Below are 17232 nucleotides of genomic sequence, written 5' to 3' on the forward strand. Positions count from 1 at the left end.
ACCGAACCCCCACCGGGACCCCGCTCGCCCGCAGGGATGCGAGGGGGTGAGGGCACGGCCGGCAGCCTGGGCTCTGCTCTCCCCCTTCCATCCCTGCACCAGGATGAGACCCCCTCTTCTTCCCAGCTGCTCCCAAACTGTGGGGCCCAGCACTGGTGGGGGGGAGGAAAGGAAAAACCCAGTTTTGTGCTCTCGGAAGAAAACTGGGGCTTTTGTTTCCCTGGAAACAGTGCTGCGAAAGCAAAGCCCGGTGGGTGTCGATGCCGCACAAAGCCTGCAGTGAGCCCCTCGCATTCACCCGGCCGTAGCAACCGTCTCCCTCGCCCCGGCATTTCGCGGGCTGGGGCAGGCGCCAGCGGCAGGACAAGGAGCTTTAACAGCTCTGGCGGACGGGGCCGGCATGGCCAGCCTGTCCTCGGCCCTATCCCACCGCCCGGGCTGCTCACCAAAGCCCCCCCAGGTGCAGGAGCCTTGGGCAGGGGGTGGGTGTGGGGTTTGGAAATCCTGATGCCCTCAAACCATCATTCTGGGACAATTTTGTCCCTGTGATGGGCAGGGGGAGGAAGGCCAGGAGCCCTGCACAGGGCTGTTTGGATGGGATGTGCTCACCCCCTCAGCTCCCGAAGGACCCTGCATGGCCCCCACCACAGTGCTGCATGGCAGCACCGTGCAGCAGCAGCACCTTGGTCCTGCATGGTGCAGGTGAGGAACCTGCTGCCTGGCAGGCCGTGAAGCACCTCAGCCCAGTGCTGGGCTGGCTGGACTTTACTGGAACCAGAGTCCTGCAAACCACCCCAAGCCCGGAGCTTTGGAGGGGACCCTTGCAGGGGCTGGCCTGGCATCAGCTCGCTCAGCATCACCCCAGAGCAGGGGGGGCAGAGGGGCCTTTCCCCATCGCCCTTAGGTGCTGCTGGACCTGGCACAGCTGCTTTCCTGCCCTCGTCCCCCCCCGCGGCTGCCCATGCCCACCCCAGAGCCCCCAGGTTTTAAGGAAGAGCCATCCAAGCCCCAAGCGCGGGCTCCCTGGGGTTCTGCTTGGCGGTGCTGGACGGCTGCGACATGCTCTAGGTTACTGGTTTATTGAGCTCTTACAGGGCACTGCTCGGATCCGATGGGATACAGTCACTGGGGCCTTCTCCTACTGTGGAGGGGGCTGGCAGGAGGGAATGGGACAGGACGAGGGCAGTTTGTGTTTGCTATGTCCTCTGCAAGCCACCATGGAAACCCTCCATAGTTTCAGCTGGGACCTTTCTGGCACAACTCCATCTCCAGAGCAGCAACCCCTCTGAGCCTGGCCAGGCAGCCAGGAGGGGAGGGTGCTGATGTCCTTGCTGGCCTTTGGGCAGAGGCAAGAAGGCCGCCAATGTAGCCACAGGGACTGGGGTTTCAAGCCCCACTTGCCCAATGTGGGGTTTGAAGCCCATGGCGCAACCCCCTGAGTTGTCTCTTCTGCTTGCTCCACGTCCAGACACGGGCACTAATGGCAAAACAACATTTGGTCTTGGGAGGAGGTGGTGGATCGATCTCTACAGCTCCCCGGTGGCACTTAACAAGGCGTGCCGAGGGCCAGGAGGGGCGGAGGGGACTCCCGGGGCTTGTCGAAGAAGATGGAGGAGGACATCTCCGTTTTGAGCTTGCTATCGGCGCTGCCCTCGCTGGAGGCAGTGTCGGGGCTGCAGCCCTCGCAGCAGCAGCAGCAGCAGTCCATGAAGGCCTGGCCCAGGGGTCTGCAGAGGCACAGGAGCAGGACGGGCGTCACCGAGCACTTGAAGAACAGGAAGAACTGGTTGATGAGGTTGAGCAGGTCCAAGGTCTGCTTGGACATGTCGGGGGACATGTAGGCCACCACTATGTTGCAGACGTTCTCAGGGGTGGTGCAGAGCCCATAGATGATGGTCAGCCCGATGATGGTGCAGTTCAAGTGACTCTCGCACTGATTATGCTTGGTCCCTCGGCACTCGGTCTTCTTCTCGGTGCCGCTGATCCTCCGGGTCACCAACTGGCAGCTTACAGTGAAGAGGATGGGCAAGCAGAAGTAGCAACCGAAGTACCACCACATCCGAGCATTTTGGTAGGTGAGCACCAGCGAGTAGACAGACTCGGGCAGGTTGGACGAGGGCTTCATGGTGCAATACTCTGTCACCACACCGGACACGGGTGATGTGTCCTGCGCCAACTGCCAGAGCAGGATCTCCGGCACCGACAGTGTCATGGAGCCCACCCAGATGACGGCAAGCTTGGCGATGATGGACTGGCACTGCTCGATGGGCCGGGCGCTGGCCTGGGGGCTGGTGGCCGCGTGGAACCTGTCGATGCCCAGAGCGCAGAGGCTGAAGGTGGTGACTCCCAGTGATGACACCTGGAGAGAGAGGAGGCAGAACAAGGGGGCCTTGCTGGAGGGACATTACGGGGCTTTACCAGGCTGGTGCCAAACCCCTGGCTACCCAAGACCACAGCCTAAGACCCTTCCTCCAAGGTTATAGAGGGATCACATCCTGTGGCTGCATCCCAAGGTTGGAGATGCTTTTCTGTGACTTCTGAAAGGGCAGTGGATAAAAATGTCCCTTGACCCATTTGTCCCAGCTCCCTTTTCTGCAGAAGGGAGAGGCTTTGCTCGATGTTTTGTCTGTCCATCCAGCCATGGTGGGAATAGCAGGTTTGTCCCTTAGGCTCTTCCTCTACCCAGGATGGGTCTTGGAGAGGAAAAGCAGGGACCATCACATCCCCCTAGCACCTTCCCAGGGTCCCCAAGGCCCCCCAGCTGTCCCAGGCTGGCTTGTCCCTGCCCTGCTCTGCAGAGCTGCCGCCTGCTTTCGGGACAGGCCAAACGAGTTGAAGGCACCGTTGTCACAAAACAGCTTGGGGCAATTTCCGCTGCTTTGAGAATGGCAGGAAAAACATCCCCTTTGCCAAAGGGAAGAGGCCAAAGGAGGCAGAGGAATCACGGTGGCTCTGAGAGGGCTGGCAAGGCACCGAGGGTCACAGTCAGCATTCACCGTCCCAGCCCCAGAGCTGCAGCTTTGCTCAGAGCCAAGTCCCACAGCCCCTGGCCAGGAAAACGGCAGAGTCACGTGCTGGTGCCCCCAGCCCCGTGGCCCTTCCTGGCCTCACGAAGCCATCAAATGTCACCCTGCACTGAAGGACCTTCCCAGCACTCAGGAAGCCTCCCAGGGCTCTGCATGATGCCTGGGCAGCAGCCCTAAACAGATCTGGCACCACCACCCCCCCGCTCCAGCCTTTTCCAGTGGTCCTGGCTTGGCCCCTTCAGCGTTGCAGAGCACAGGAGCTCATGACCAGCACTGATGCCAAGCACCCAGCACCACTGTTCAGTTATGCCCAGCAGCATTGCCCTAGACACAGCATCAGGGCAGTAGCTCAGTATCACCATCCTGTACCCAACCCCACTGCCCAACAATGCTGCTCATGTCCCAGCTCCTCTGCCCGAGGCCCAGAGCCACCCTGAGCATCCAGCACCATTGCCCTGCCCCACAACCAGCACCCAGAGCACTTGCCCAGCTCCCTGGCTGGCACCTGTAGCCCTCCCAGCTCTGCTGTGCTGCTGCCTCTCCTCTCCCCCTACACCCCCCCAGGCTCTTCTGTCTCTCCTGGTCCCCTTGGTCCCGCCGTGGAATTCAGACATGGCAGAGCATCCTTCCCCAGTGCCCTGGCAGGGGTGCAGCTGGTGCCACTGGTCACCCCAGGCACGATCCCTGCACACTGCCTGTCACCAGGAGCCCATGTAGCCAGCTCTGCTCCAAAAGCCTGGCTTTGTGATCCCCCACAGAGCACTTGAGTAGCCACAAGGCTGAGGATAGATTTGCTCCTGACAGAGTTCATCCAGCAGCTTGAAACACTTGCACAGTCCCATATAGAAAGGCTGGATGTTAACTGCTGGGCTGCAGCCTGATTCCCCTCTCGTGCCTGACTCTTTGCTGGAGATTCAGCTCTGGCCTGGCCGTGCCCTCCCACCTAGCCTGGAGGGTCCCTGGTGCTGGGTCCCAGGTGACCAGAGAAGCCCCGAAGCCCCTTTCTGCCCTTGCTCTGGGGCCCAGAGGCAGGAGGGCAGGGCAGGATTGGCAGCTGGGGTGGCAGAGCGGGAGTAGCCTCCGGGGTGGACCGCACCAGGACCATGCCTCCCGGGACTGTGCCATGCCCGTCCTTCAGCAGCCCAACATCCCATCGTCCTTCCTGCCTCCCTCGGGGACCGAGCTGTCCCAGGAGCACCCTGGTGCTGCTGAATCACGGCACCTGGAGGTGCCACCCCCGGGGACCCCCCACAGGGACATGGCCAGGGAGCCCATGGGCAGCTCAGAGACAAGCCATGGCAGCGCCTCCTCAGGAAGGGGTCTGGTTTGGGGACATCACCCTTTCCTTCCCATCCTCAGCCGGGGCTCTGAGCCTGCCTGGGCAAACACGGGTCCACATTCCTGCTCCCCTCCGAGTCCTCTTTCTGCCTGGCTGCAACATCAGGGGCCTGAGGTGGAGGATAGGGATGGGGCAAACAGTTCATTCAGTAAGAGCCTGGGGTGGGAGACCTCCAGAAATGAGCAGCTCCTGCTTGCTGAGCAGGGGAGACAGTGCAGAGAGGCGGGGGCTGCCCATCTCCTCTAGCAAACACCACTTAGTCGTGCTGGGCTGTAACTTGCAGGTTTAGGGCTGTGCCTGGCAGGGTGCAGGGCCATCACTCCAGGCCTGCGCCCAAAGGACCTAGTGGCATCGCTGGGGTCCCCTGCTGCAACTTTGCCCAGCCAAGCCATCTGTGAATGTCCAGGGACCCCCGTGCCTCTGCAGACCCTGCACAAAGGCACTGACACCCGGGAGCTGACTGTCACGGTGCTAGCGGGGCACGGAGCAGCAGGACAGAGCGGGACCACTGGTGGCAGCGGTGGCTCAGACCTGCTCACCTCACAGCCCTGGCAGTGGGGGCTGTGCCAGCCCATCCAGGCTCATATCTACCCCCCAGTCTGCAGCTGCTGTTGGGTGAAGCAGGAGAGGATAATTCGGCCACCCAGGGATGCAGCGAGGTCCTGCACCCGAGAGCCCTGTGGGTCCCGGCAGAAGCTGGACTAGGGAGGGGGATGTTGGGGAGGGGAGTGTGATAGGACATGTCAATGTCCTGCGGCCATTTCTTTGCCTGTAATGACTGAGCTCCGTATGGCCACGAGCTTTCCCCATCTGAGTGCCAAGGCCTGCTCTCTGTCCCCTCCAGCTGTTATTTCTTCGAGCAGGCTTGAGTCCTGGTGATGGGCACAGCCAGGTCAGGCGATGACAGATGGCCAGGTCCCTACTCAGCACAATGACAGCCCTGGGAGGGGCAGGGCTGGCCTGCGCATGGGTGCCAAGGGGTGTCAGTGGTCCCACCCAACCTGCTCAGGTTTGGGAAGAGCGAGGACAGCAGCCCCGGGCCCTCAAGCACAAGCCTTGCCCTCGGCCTGCAGCCGGCTTGTGTCAGGGGCACCGACCATGGGAGTAGGCGCTTGGTGGGACGGGCAGGTTTTGAATCCCACCTGGCCTGACCAAGCCTGAGAGGGTCTTTAGGGACCTGACACTGTCTCTGATCCCTTCCAACGTGTGCACCCTTCTTTAATAAACTGGGCTTTGGAGCCCCAGACAACAGGCACAGGCAGGCTGGGTCTGTCTGTTGTACATGGGCACGGAGGGGAGCAGCCTGCTCCCAGCCATCCCTGCAGGATGGGAGATGCCCCGCAGCGTGGGTTTGTTTTCAATGCAAAAGCAGGGCCATGCAAAACTGTGCCATCTGGGGCATTTTTTGCTCATTCTGCCTTCCCCTGTCACCACCATCCCTGTAGCCTTCTCAGTGGGTCCCCAGCTCACCCCGAATGTGGCTGACCCATCACATGAGGCTTGAGGACAAGCAAAGATCTCAGGTTCCCAAACATAATCCCTGGGCTCTCCCACCCCAGTGCTTCTCAGCGCTTCCCCGCCTGCAGCCCCCTGCCCTGGGGCCGTCCTCAGCAGCCCACCATGGCCAGTGCTGGGCCAGCACGCTGTGGGGCTGAGGCCAGAGGCTGGGCGGTGTCGGGCTGGGATAGGGACAGACAGAGGGACCCCATGGACACGTCCCCATGCTGACTGGACAAAGGAGGGTTTCATGGGCTCTTCCCAGCCCTGGCAATGCTGTTGCTGGCTGCAGAACCTGAGGAATGGCCCAGGACAGAGGCAAAGGGAAGGTCAATATTGGGCCCGTCCTTTGGCTCCTTGCTGTGCCCCATGATGGGGGTCTCTGGGAGACACAGCCCTTGCACCAGGCTGTGGGCAGCATGGACTGCCCCCAAAGCAAGAGAGCAGAGAGGAGATGAGTCCCTGAGCCCTCCAGGGCCCTGTGTAGCCCCTTACCTCCATGAAGGGCACGATGCGACAGGACACATCGCCCAGCAGCCTCTTCTTGGTGATCTCGTTGAAGATGACCACAGGCAGGCAGAAGAAGAGGATGAGGAAGTCCCAGAAAGCCAGGCTGGCCAGGATGGAGTTCCAGGCACTCTTCATGTAGTAGTTGTGCCACACGATGCACATCACGGAGAGGTTTCCAATGATGCCCACTGCGAAGACGATGAGGGACAGGAACATCACGGCATAGGCGCTATAGGAGTTCTCCGTCACTGGGTACAAGGGGTTCTGGATTTGCAACCGTTTGTCAGAGATGGTGGTGAGGTTGGCTCGGGGCTCTGCCCCCTCCCCGTCCGTGGGGACCCCCTGTTGCTGCTCAGATGGGTCCGTGCTGGATGGCAGCAGGGCCTTGGTTGGGTGCAGGCTGGCAGAGTTGAGGGGCCGCGGGAACTCCACCCGCACCCCCGGCACGTACTGCTGCACTGACTTGGAGTCCTCCTCCGTGCCGCGGCGCAGCCTCTCCTTCATCACCTGGACCTCTGGACTGTCTCGGGAAATCGTCGGCAGAGTCCTACCTCCATCTGCACCCTGGGCACGGTGGGTGCTGCCTTCCCCAGGCTGCCCAGCCCTGCCTTGCATCGCCGCAGCTCCCGGCACCAGCAACATCAGCAGCAGGAGGACAAGTGACGGTGGAGAAGGCATGGTCCCCTCCGCACCCTCCAGGGAAAGCGTGTGGTGGGAGACAGAGCAGCCCCGAGCGCAGGGACCCCGGGGCTGCGGGAGGCGAGGGAGCGGTCCGGAGGAGCAGCCGGTCTGTCCGGCTCCGGCCGCTGCTCTGGGCTCTCCGGAGAGCTCTGGGCAGAATAAAAGCCGCGCTGGGGAGCGGCAGAGCCAGGCCCTCTGCTGGTCACCCACCCGCTCCCGGGGAGGCTGCCAAGCCCTCCGGAGATGCGCCAGCACCCAGGCCGGGCCGCTCGGCATCCCCCAACATCCCCCGGACATCCCCTCCCCAGCATCCCCCCAACATCTCCCCAGCATCCCCCAGTATCCCTCAATATCTCCCCAGCATCCCCCAACATCCCTCAACATCCCTCAACATCTCCCCAGCCTCCCCCCAACATCGCCCCAGCATCCCTCAACATCCCCCCAACATCTCCCCAACATCCCCCAACATCCCTCAACATCTCCCCAGCATCCCCCAACATCCCCCAACATCCCCCCAACATCTCCCCAGCATCCCCCAACATCCCCCAATATTCCCCCAGCATCTCCCCAGCATTCCCCAACATCCCTCAACATCTCCCCAGCATCCCCTCAGAACAAGCCAGACGAAGGACACCCACGGCTTGGCACTGGGGACGGGCTGCCAAGCTCAGCTCTTCCCACTCGAGATCTTCCCTCACAGCTGCCCCCAAGCAGGTCTGGCACTGGGCACCGTGTGTCCTGTTCCCTGCCACACTCAGCCTGGACTCAGGACACCCTCAAACAGCCAGACCACCTCCCCAGGGCTGGAGGGGTGACGGGGCTGCCCTCATCGGGAGGGCGAGATGAAGGACTGGCTGGCCTCAGGTGAAGCTCCTTGCCACATCGGGGTGTCAGATCTGCTGGCCCAGTTCTCCCAAGGTTTGTTGCTGCTTCTCCTACTGACTTTCCCCCTGGGACACGGGTATGAACAGAACTGAGGTCCCTGATCCCCTGTACCTATGACCCCATACCCATCATCTCTCCCTCACACCCATCATCTTTCCCCATGTCCATCACCTCTCCCCATACCCACCACCTCTCCTCTGTCCAGGCTCCTGTTCCCTTACCTGTTATTTCTCCCTGTGCTGTTACCCCTTCCCCATGCCTGTGGGACTGGAGGGACCACGGTCCCCTCTGGGGACATGCCCTGTGGCACACAGGCAGCCCATGGGGATGCACGCCAGGCTTGAAGCAGCAGGGCTACCCCAGACCTGGGGGGCTCAAGGTGTCTGTCCCTCTCCTGCATGGGGCAGTGGCAGGGGCCGGGATGCCTCACCTCATTGCGGCCAGCAAACACCAGCTTCCCCCTGTCTGGGAGCCCACTGCCGTCTCTGTCTGGCACCGTGCCCGCTCTTCCCTGAGCCAGAAGGTCCTCTGGGCTGACGTCCCGGAGCACTGAGGAGGACATGGGCCCCTTGCTGCATCACTGGGAGCTGGGAGAGCCGATGCCACTGGAGCCAGAGCAGGGAAACTGAGTCCCAGAGCTCAGAGGCTGCCTCTTCCAGGTGAGCCTGTGACCACAGCTAGCAGGACATCTGCTGACGTGGGTTTCAGCAGTGGGATCCTCCTGCTCCACTCAAAATCACGTTGTACTCAGCCGGCCCTTGATGCTCGGCCGCCACAGCTGGGCTGGCAGAGACTCCTGTTGTCCCACTCCCCTCCAGGGTGAGGCAGGAGGAGTCTCTGCCCCCAAATCATTTGGCTCAGTCAAGTGCAAGCCCTTCATCCCTCCTGTGCTGGAGCCATTCCTCCGTTGTGTGTGACAGTGCTGACCAGCAAAGGCTACAGAAAGCAGAGGCACACCAGCAGCCTGGCGCTTCTGATTGAAGTCCCAGCCTCCTGCCGGCAGCGCTCTGCCCAGCGCCCTGCAGGCAGGAGCTGGCAGCTGCCCAGCTGCTCTCCTTTCTCACACTGCTTCTCCTGCAGCCAGGCACTGCTCTTTGACTCAATAATGCTATGATTTTTGAGCATTGTTTGGATATTTCCAAAGAGGAACGGAGGATTTCAGCTCTTGCTGGGTTCTACTGGAGCAGACAGCGGCAATGCCTGAGGTCTGTCCTGGGGGCAGAGGGACAGGCGCCTCGAAGCGATGACTGGCCCGATGCTAGTGGAGCCCACCTACCACAAAGGCAGAATGGCTCAGCCCGAGGATCACACAAGACGGCTGTGGGCTGCCAATTGCTTCAGGTGCTCTGGTTCCAAGGACATAAGGCAATACGTGAAAGATGAGGGGACCAACCCCAGGGTTCATGACTGCTCTGGCCTTGGCCCACCATCCTGTACTTAAAATGAGCCAAGTGTTCTCCTTAGTGGAGAACAAACCCCAAAAAGAGCTGAGCTGTGTCCAGTTTGCATGGGGGCACAGTGCTGTGCTCAGATGTGGGGATGCCAGCAGAGCCAGGGCACGGGCAACTTGGCCAGCCAAGCAGTGTCAGCATTTTAATTAAGTCTGGTTAACTGAAGGATGGATAACATGAATGTGCTCCCCAGTGAACCTCCAGTGCTAATCCCAGCTCCCTCTGCAAAGGCCAGGTAGCAGAGATGGTGGCATCAGTCCCCACATGAGGCTCAGGGAATGATGCCATTGCACTTTGGCGAGGCTTGGAGGAAAACCGTGCTGCCTGGTGATGGAGCTGAGCAAGGGATGAACAGAGGCAAGGCAGGGCTTGGGGCAGGAGCGCAGAGGAGGAGGAGGAGGTCTTTCCTCAGTGCCCGCATCAGCTCGGAGGAGGGAGCCCTCGGTGCGCTCCTCGCCAGCCAGGAGGGACACGGCTCCTGGCAGGGTGCTGGCACCCGGCACCCTCTTGGCCCCGGCGCAAGGCAGCCAGGTGTCTTGTTGTAAGGAGAGGGAGATATTTTTAGTTTCAATTTATGGCCATTGCACAACGGATGGGTGTGTCATGGAGCTGCCTGAAGACAACAGCAGAGTTCACTGGGGCAAGGTGACACTTCGGTGGCACAGGAGTGACCTTGTGCAAGCTCTGTCACCCAGGGAATCGCTGCCCAAGCAGCCTCTCCAAGACACTCCTCTTCCTTCCCTCTCTCTGTCCAGGAGCTCCCAGCCAGCGTGCGTTCCTGGCTGTCCCCAAACTGAGGGCAGACAACAGCCCCGGAGACTATTTGGGAACTGCACATTTATCTTCTCCAGCCCAGATTCACAGACGGGTTGAAACTGTTTCTCAGGAGATGAGCATGTCTGGGTTTTGCAGACGTCTCCTTGGAGGTACTTTATCAGTCAGAGCTTTCCACTGTGACCCAGAGGGGAGGTTTCTTCCTAAATCCCCTCATCCAGATATTTCATTCAACCCTCCAAGTTTTGAGCAAGTCTGCATAAAAATCACATCCCACCTAAGCCCTGCATCTCCCCACCCTGGGGCCCACGGGGACAGCCCCCTCGGTAACAAGTTCAAAATCATCTGAGAGAAAAGGGGCAAAAGTCAGAAGTGGTTCTGAGCCTGCATTGCACCACACCAAATGTCTTCCCCATCTGGGGGCTTTTTTAAGCTGTTCCTTTGGAGCAAGACAGCTTTGTTGCAGCCAAGGGCAGTTACAAATCCACCTGGCAACTGCTTCACCTCCCACCACCGTGTCCATGTACCCACCGTGGCTCTCTGGGTGCTGGGGATGGTTCAGGAGGGACACAGGGGGACGTGAGGGAGATGCCATGTCTGATCCCATTGCTGGACCGTCTCTCCCAGGCTGGAGGGGATAGTGGGGAAACCGAGACACCAGGGTGTGTGAGTGGGCAGCGTCTGTGCCAGCTGGGAGCCCCCATGTCAGTTGATGAATTTCTCCGACTCCCTTCTTGCCTCCGCAGGAAGCCCCAGTGTCCTCCCACTCATGCTCCAGCATCACCCTCATGAAGGAGCCCAGCGGGGTGAGCTGTGTCCAGTCCCGGTCTATATGGCATTGTTCACTGGCCTTGTGATTGCAGGAGAGAAGGAGAATTGCCCCATGCAATTTGCTCTAATCCAAGCACAGGGGCACGGCTGAGATGGAGACAGCTTGAAAGTCTGGGCAGCAATAACACAGCTGTGCCTGTGAGCATAATGCCATGTGCTGAGATGCACACTTGGATGGGTGGTCATCTGAGGGGACATGGGACTGTCTGTGGGTGGAATGAGGAGCATTTTTGCTAGGAGGTGGTAGCATGAGTGATGCTGAGCTGAATTTGCAGCCAGGCTGGGAGAGCAGCAGGGTGGGAGGGATGAGCTGCCCTGATCCCTGCATGATGTGCACCGTCCCGGCACCTTGGCACTGAGGCCAAAGTCCATGACCTCTGGCAGCCCTGCTCCTCTCCGCATGGCCTGGCTCCTGCACTGCTCTGCCAAGCCATAGTGTTGCAGAGGATCCTCACCAAGGGCTCTTGGAGGTGCCAAAGCCATCCACTTCATCCCCCGCTCTTGGCAGAAGCATGTCCCTCATCAGACCCCAACAGTGAGTTAATTTTGAGACACAGGAGCCAGGGTGGGCACAGACGCTGGGCTGGCCTCAGCCACCAGTGGGAAGACAGGACAGGAGGGAGAAAGGGGGTTGTCAGTGGGGAGTTTCATCGTCCTCTCCCAGGGCATGAAAATCACACAGGAGCATCTTCATTCAGGACGAGGGGTCAGAGCAGTGGTGGGGAGCTCCTCGCCCATGCCCACCCCCAGCAGCCCTGCCTTCAGAGCAGGAGCTGCCCGAGCACTGGCTTTGCCTGCACCAGCCGCTACCCACCAGCTACCACCAGCTACCCACCGTAGCTCAGCTCTTCCAGAGCCCTGCAAGCGGGCAAGAGCCCCCCGTAACTACAAACAGCCTGAAGTGACTGAAGAGCGGGCACGCTCAGACTCAATTTCACCCCTGATTTTTCTGTGTTGATGAAAACACTCTTTTTCTTAAATCAGTATAAATGTCAGAACCCCCCCCGAGGCTTCAGTCTGCCTTCTGGAGAGCTTTGACGAGCTCCTCAGGGCTATCACAATAGCATCATAGCAGAAGGGGATCTGCCCTGGCTGCCTTGCTGATATGGTAGGGAGAGCTGCTCCAGACGCCTGCCACCCCCTGCCACCGCGGGTGCCCCTCACCCTGTGGCACCTCGCACGTCCATGTTGCTAGAGAGACTTGGGGCAGACGAGGCCCAAAGACCCAATGAGAGGAGGAAAACGGCTCCCTTTTGTTTCCACCAAACAGCCCGGGCTGCACGGGAGCAGAGCAATAACGGGGCTGGAACATGCCTGTTTGCCCTGTGCTGTCAGAGGGATCTGCCTGGTTCCTTCGAAAGGCGGGAAAGGGCAGGGAGGGGACACAGTAAACACAGGCGGCTGGTGCAGGCAAAGCCAGTGCTCGGGCAGCTCCTGCTCTGAAGGCAGGGCTGCTGGGGGTGGGCACGGGCGAGGAGCTCCCCACCACTGCTCTGACCCCTCGTCCTGAATGAAGATGCTCCTGTGTGATTTTCATGCCCTGGGAGAGGACGATGAAACTCCCCACTGACAACCCCCTTTCTCCCTCCTGTCCTGTCTTCCCACTGGTGGCTGAGGCCAGCCCAGTGTCTGTGCCCACCCTGGCTCCTGTGTCTCAAAATTAACCCGCGGTGTGCTGGGCTGAGCCTGCCACACTCAGTGCTTTAGGGTGCTGCTTGGAGTTCCCATCAGCATCTCGATGGCATCGATCCTGCAAGCTGCTGTCTCCTGCAGGGATGGTATGCAACGGTTCAGCCCAGCAGTTGGGGGTTGTTGGGGTGAAGCAGCCTGCCATGTTTGCCCAGCTGTTCCCAGCACACCACGGTGCCAGCCAGCTGTAGGCAGGAGCCATGAAAGGCTTTGGAGCCTGCTGCTCCCCCTCCTCTGCTCCTGCGCCTCCTCCCCGGAGCTCGTGAAAAGCCTCTCCCATTTGACCGCAGCCACGTTGCGCTGAGCTCGCTGCAGCCGACTGCGGGAGCAAACCCGCACCCCGTGGCCTTCCCGGCCTCCTGCGGGATGCTGGCTCTGCTCCCCGTGGGCAGGTTTCCCAGTAGTCACTGGTTTAAAGCATGACATGAACACTCAACCCCACTTTGCAGCAGGGAAACCAAAATGACACTGGGATTTTCCTTGAGCCACAGCAGGAGGTGAGTTCCCGGGGCTTCCTCGCAGGGGCCACCGCGGGGACGTCCGGGCTCTTCATGGGTCGGTGCCACAGCGCCGGACGCAGCCTTGTCTGTGCAGGGAAGCGTTATCAGCTCATGTGAGCAGGGGCTGCATTTCTGTTTGCAGCAAGGCAGTCACGTTGTGTTCAGGGGAGGAACTGAGAACCCAAGGCAAGTTCAGCTTAGGGCAAAGGCATTATTTTCCCATGGAAGAAAATGAGCGATGGTCTGGAAGCAGTGAGAGGCCGTTTGGAGAGGCCCTGAGCTTGGCCCCTTTGTTGGAGCCCACTTGATTATTCACCCCCAAGTTCCCTGTAAGTGCACGAGGACTCACAAATGCAAAAATGCAACTCGGAGCAAAAACACTCAAAAGTTTAATGTAGAAAACAAACCATTTTCAACTCCTCCACCTTGTTTTTTTTTAGGGACGAGGGATTTGGTTTCTCCATTTGCCTCAATTCAGTCCCTCTGGCTCTAGTAATGACTCCCCCATTTTTCCCTGCTTTGGGGTAAACCTCATGCTCCCTCGCTGCTGTGTCCCCCTGCTCTGGCTGTCACGCTCTGTGGCCGGTGGCTTCAGAGCTGTACGGAGCTTGGGTTTGGGGTGACAGTTGCACGGGGATTATTGCAGCATCCCCTCTAAGTGCTGGGGGACGTCAGCTGGAGCACTAGTGAAAACCACCACACTGCAGGGTTATGTGCTTGCCACCCCCCATTTCCTAGTACCACTTTCAGGGTGCTTCACGTCCCTGACTGCTCTCAGTGAATCCCAACTGGCCTGCAGCTGTGCAGGTTAAAACCCAGCGGGGTGTAGAGCACAGCTGGGGCTCCAGATGAGCAGGAGAAAGGTCTGGGGGAGCTTTGAGGGCAGAGAGCTTGTGCTGGGTGACTTGTGTCAGGGCTGCCATCCCGGCTTGTGTCGGCAGAGGGAGAGGCAGATTGGGTGACCTGTGACTGCAACCTACCTGCCTGCCAAAACATGGGCGCTGGGGAAACACCCGTGGAAAATAACCTGCCTGCAGAAGGACAGATGCCAAGGAGTCCTGAGCGAGGCACAGCGCTGGCCTCCGTCCATGCTCTGCCTGAACCATTCAAGGTCCTGGAGCAAAAGCCAAGGTGATTTGCACTTACCCGAAATATCATGGTTTGTCTCTCCTTGGAAAGCAGCGAGGAGGGAGCTGGCACGTGAGCCATCTGTGCTCGGGTGCACTGCTCTGGATGATGGCCCCCCCTGAGGGCTGCTGGGCTTCAAGGTTGGCAGAAGGGTGGTCTGGCATCACAGCCCCTGCGGGAGGGGGTCTGTGCCCAGCACTAGGCACAGATGGGCTGGGAACTTTGTGAGAGGCTGTGGGGCATCTACGGGGACCTTGCACACAGGCAGCCCTGCCCTCAGGGGCTCCTCTAGGAGCCTCCGGGCTCCTCTAGGCAGCCTGGCAGGGCTGCGGACTCCTGGGTGGGGATGGCCACAGGTTTCCATGCTGCACGGGTGCCACTCAGAGACCCCTGCCCCACCCCACATCCAGACTTGGTCTCCTGAGCGGCATCTCCTGGTCTCCCCCAGCTTGCCTTCAAACCAGACGGCTCATCCTCACCATCCTGAGCAGGTGCTGCCCTTGCTGCATCCATGGGCAGCACCTGGCCATAGCAGCCAGGGCCTGATACTGTGAGGTGCTGAGCACCCCCAGAACTGTCCGTCTGTGCTGACATCTGTGATCAGACACCACAGGGCTGGTGCCACTGCTCGCCCCTTCCTGCGGGGCGAGGTGTCAGCGCCGGGGGCTGGCAGCAGGGTGGGCAGCGGGGACTGCCTGGGCACCCACTCCACTGATGTCCGGGGATGGCTGGGGACTGGGGGACCCTGCCCACCCTGGGGGACATGCTGGGGGCCTGGCAGGGCTGGTTTGCCGGCCTGTTGTGCACTGAGCCAGCAGTGCGTGGGTGCTGGGGCCAGGGTCCAGACCCCTCCTTTGCCCCCTCTGGCTGCCCACAGCCCAGGCAGCACTGCTCTCCCCCCGCACAGAGGGACTGCTCCCCAGCCCGCTGGTGGGGAGCGGGTCACCGCAGTGATATTTGGCAGCTGCCATGGGCGCCCCACCCTGGGTGGGGACGAAGGTCACCATGCAGAAAGTTCGACTGCTTGCTGATGGAAAACATGGGGAAATTCCCTTCTCTGTGCACATGCAAATGAGGGCTGGGGCTGGGGACCCCGTGCCCAAGCCCCCTGCAACTGCCCTCCCTTCTCCACGCCCCAGCAGGGCTGGGGGTTCTCCATGCTACCCCCACTCAGGCCACCATCACAGCAAACTGGCCCCCCTGAAACCTGTCCTCTGCCCTGGAGGTGTCCTGGTCATGGGGTACTGCCCTGTCCCCAGGACAGCTCTCACTGTCCGTAGCCTGTCCATACATCTGGATGGGCTGTGCCCATGCTCTGCCAGACAGACAGACCCTCCTGACAGAGCCACTCTCCGGACCCAGAGGAGCCTTTGCTGGAGCCACATACGGGCAGGGGTGTCCCTTGGAGCTGGTCATTGCTGTGGCCAAGGAAGTCAGGGAAAGGATTGCGCTCAGGGTCCTGGGAGGTAGGAGGTCGTGGGGGGAGGCAGGCATCTGTCTGTGCTTTGCCATGCAGGATTGGTACCTGTGCCCACCGCAGAGCGCTGGGCACCGCGGTGCTGGGATTGTGCTGATGTTGTGTGGCCAGGCCTGGCCTGATGATGAGGTGGGCAGGACCCCTGTTGAGGTCCCTGAGATGCACATGGTCAGTACCACATGCTCTGAAGGTATCTACAGACCAGACTCAGGAGAGGGAAGAGCACAGGAAGGGAATCTCCTAAGCCTTTGCCTTACAAGTTCTGTTTTCCAGGGCTGTGGTACTGCCTGGGATGCTTGGAGGATGATGGATGATGCAGGGAGGGAAAAACCTCCCTGCCAAGCTTCTTATCCTGTGGAGGAGGGACTGGACTCCCTGCATCTTGGGATGCCCACATTACAGCCACGAGGACACAGCCACAGGTGGGTGAGATGGGCTCCATCAATGTTGGAGCTGCTCTACCCCAACATCTGCAGCATCAGCAAGGCCAGCCACAAGCACATAGGTGCAAGCAGGATTCCTGGGGCCGCTGGCGCCGTCCATCCCAGGCTCCAAGCCCTGCCGCCTGTGGGCCAGAGGTGTCAGCCACGGCCGTGGCAGCTGGCCAGCAAGACGGAGACGTCCTCTCCCCAGTGATGGAGAAAACCCCAGGCTCCCTGTGCCTTTTCCCCGCTCTCCTTGTGACTCAGTCCCACATGGTGAGTTGCTCAGCACTGAGACGCTGACCCACACAGCCGCCAGCCAGCAGCCCACAAAGGGCTGGAGCTTCTCCACGCTGCAATAAGGCAGGAGCCAGCAGCTTGCAAGATGTTCTCCCCTAGATTCAGGTCAGTAGCTCCAGCTTCACACCGAAGCCAGTGGCCCTGAGTCACCAGGTGACACAGCCATAGCCTGCCGGTATCTTCCAGGTGTGGCAGCTCGATGGGTGACATGAGGCCAGCTGGCTCACGAGCACTGACGAGGTGGTGATGCAGCAGTAATTGCAGCCTGGTGCTGATGGCACTCGTGACTGTAGGTGGGGGATATCTTTCTGCTAATCACAGCTTTGGGCAATTGCTGAGGAGCTGGTAAGACAGACCACTTGCCTGGCAGATGCCACAAGTCTGCCAGGATTTGGGCCACTGTCTCCTGGCAGAAGCTATCAAACTCCAAGGAACCCTTTTGGTGCTGGCTGGGGCTCGTGCCTGAGGCGACTCCTCACCCCTCTGTCCCTGACAGCATGGCCACGGGCATGGTCTGCTGCCTGCCATGTCCTGATCATCACACCGGGAGCTTCCCTGCCTGCTCCACTGAGTCAGATGCACCACCTGGGAACAGAGTCAGGCCTGGATGGTGCATGCTCGTGAGCAGCGGAGAGCTGGGCTCCCCAAGGCCACAGCACCAGGCCATGGGATCCTGGGGCCCCCAGACTGGGGATACACAAAATGCAGCAGTGGTATGCTGC

The 17232-nt window shown here is 60.3% G+C and overlaps 1 protein-coding gene across 1 annotated transcript; it reads right to left on the reverse strand.

Annotated features, from left to right (window-relative positions):
* Nucleotides 1-1546: 1546 nt before the first annotated feature.
* Nucleotides 1547-7050, reverse strand: GPR37L1 (G protein-coupled receptor 37 like 1; the record flags this gene model as incomplete). Its single annotated transcript, XM_082330433.1, has 2 exons — nt 1547-2359; nt 6358-7050. 2 exons carry the CDS (start codon nt 7048-7050, stop codon nt 1547-1549), a joined length of 1506 nt encoding a protein of 501 aa, XP_082186559.1.
* Between the last annotated feature and the right edge of the window lie 10182 nt (nt 7051-17232).

Source organism: Platalea leucorodia (assembly GCF_965183815.1).
Source record: "Platalea leucorodia genome assembly, chromosome: 19".
Lineage (NCBI taxonomy): Eukaryota > Metazoa > Chordata > Aves > Pelecaniformes > Threskiornithidae > Platalea > Platalea leucorodia.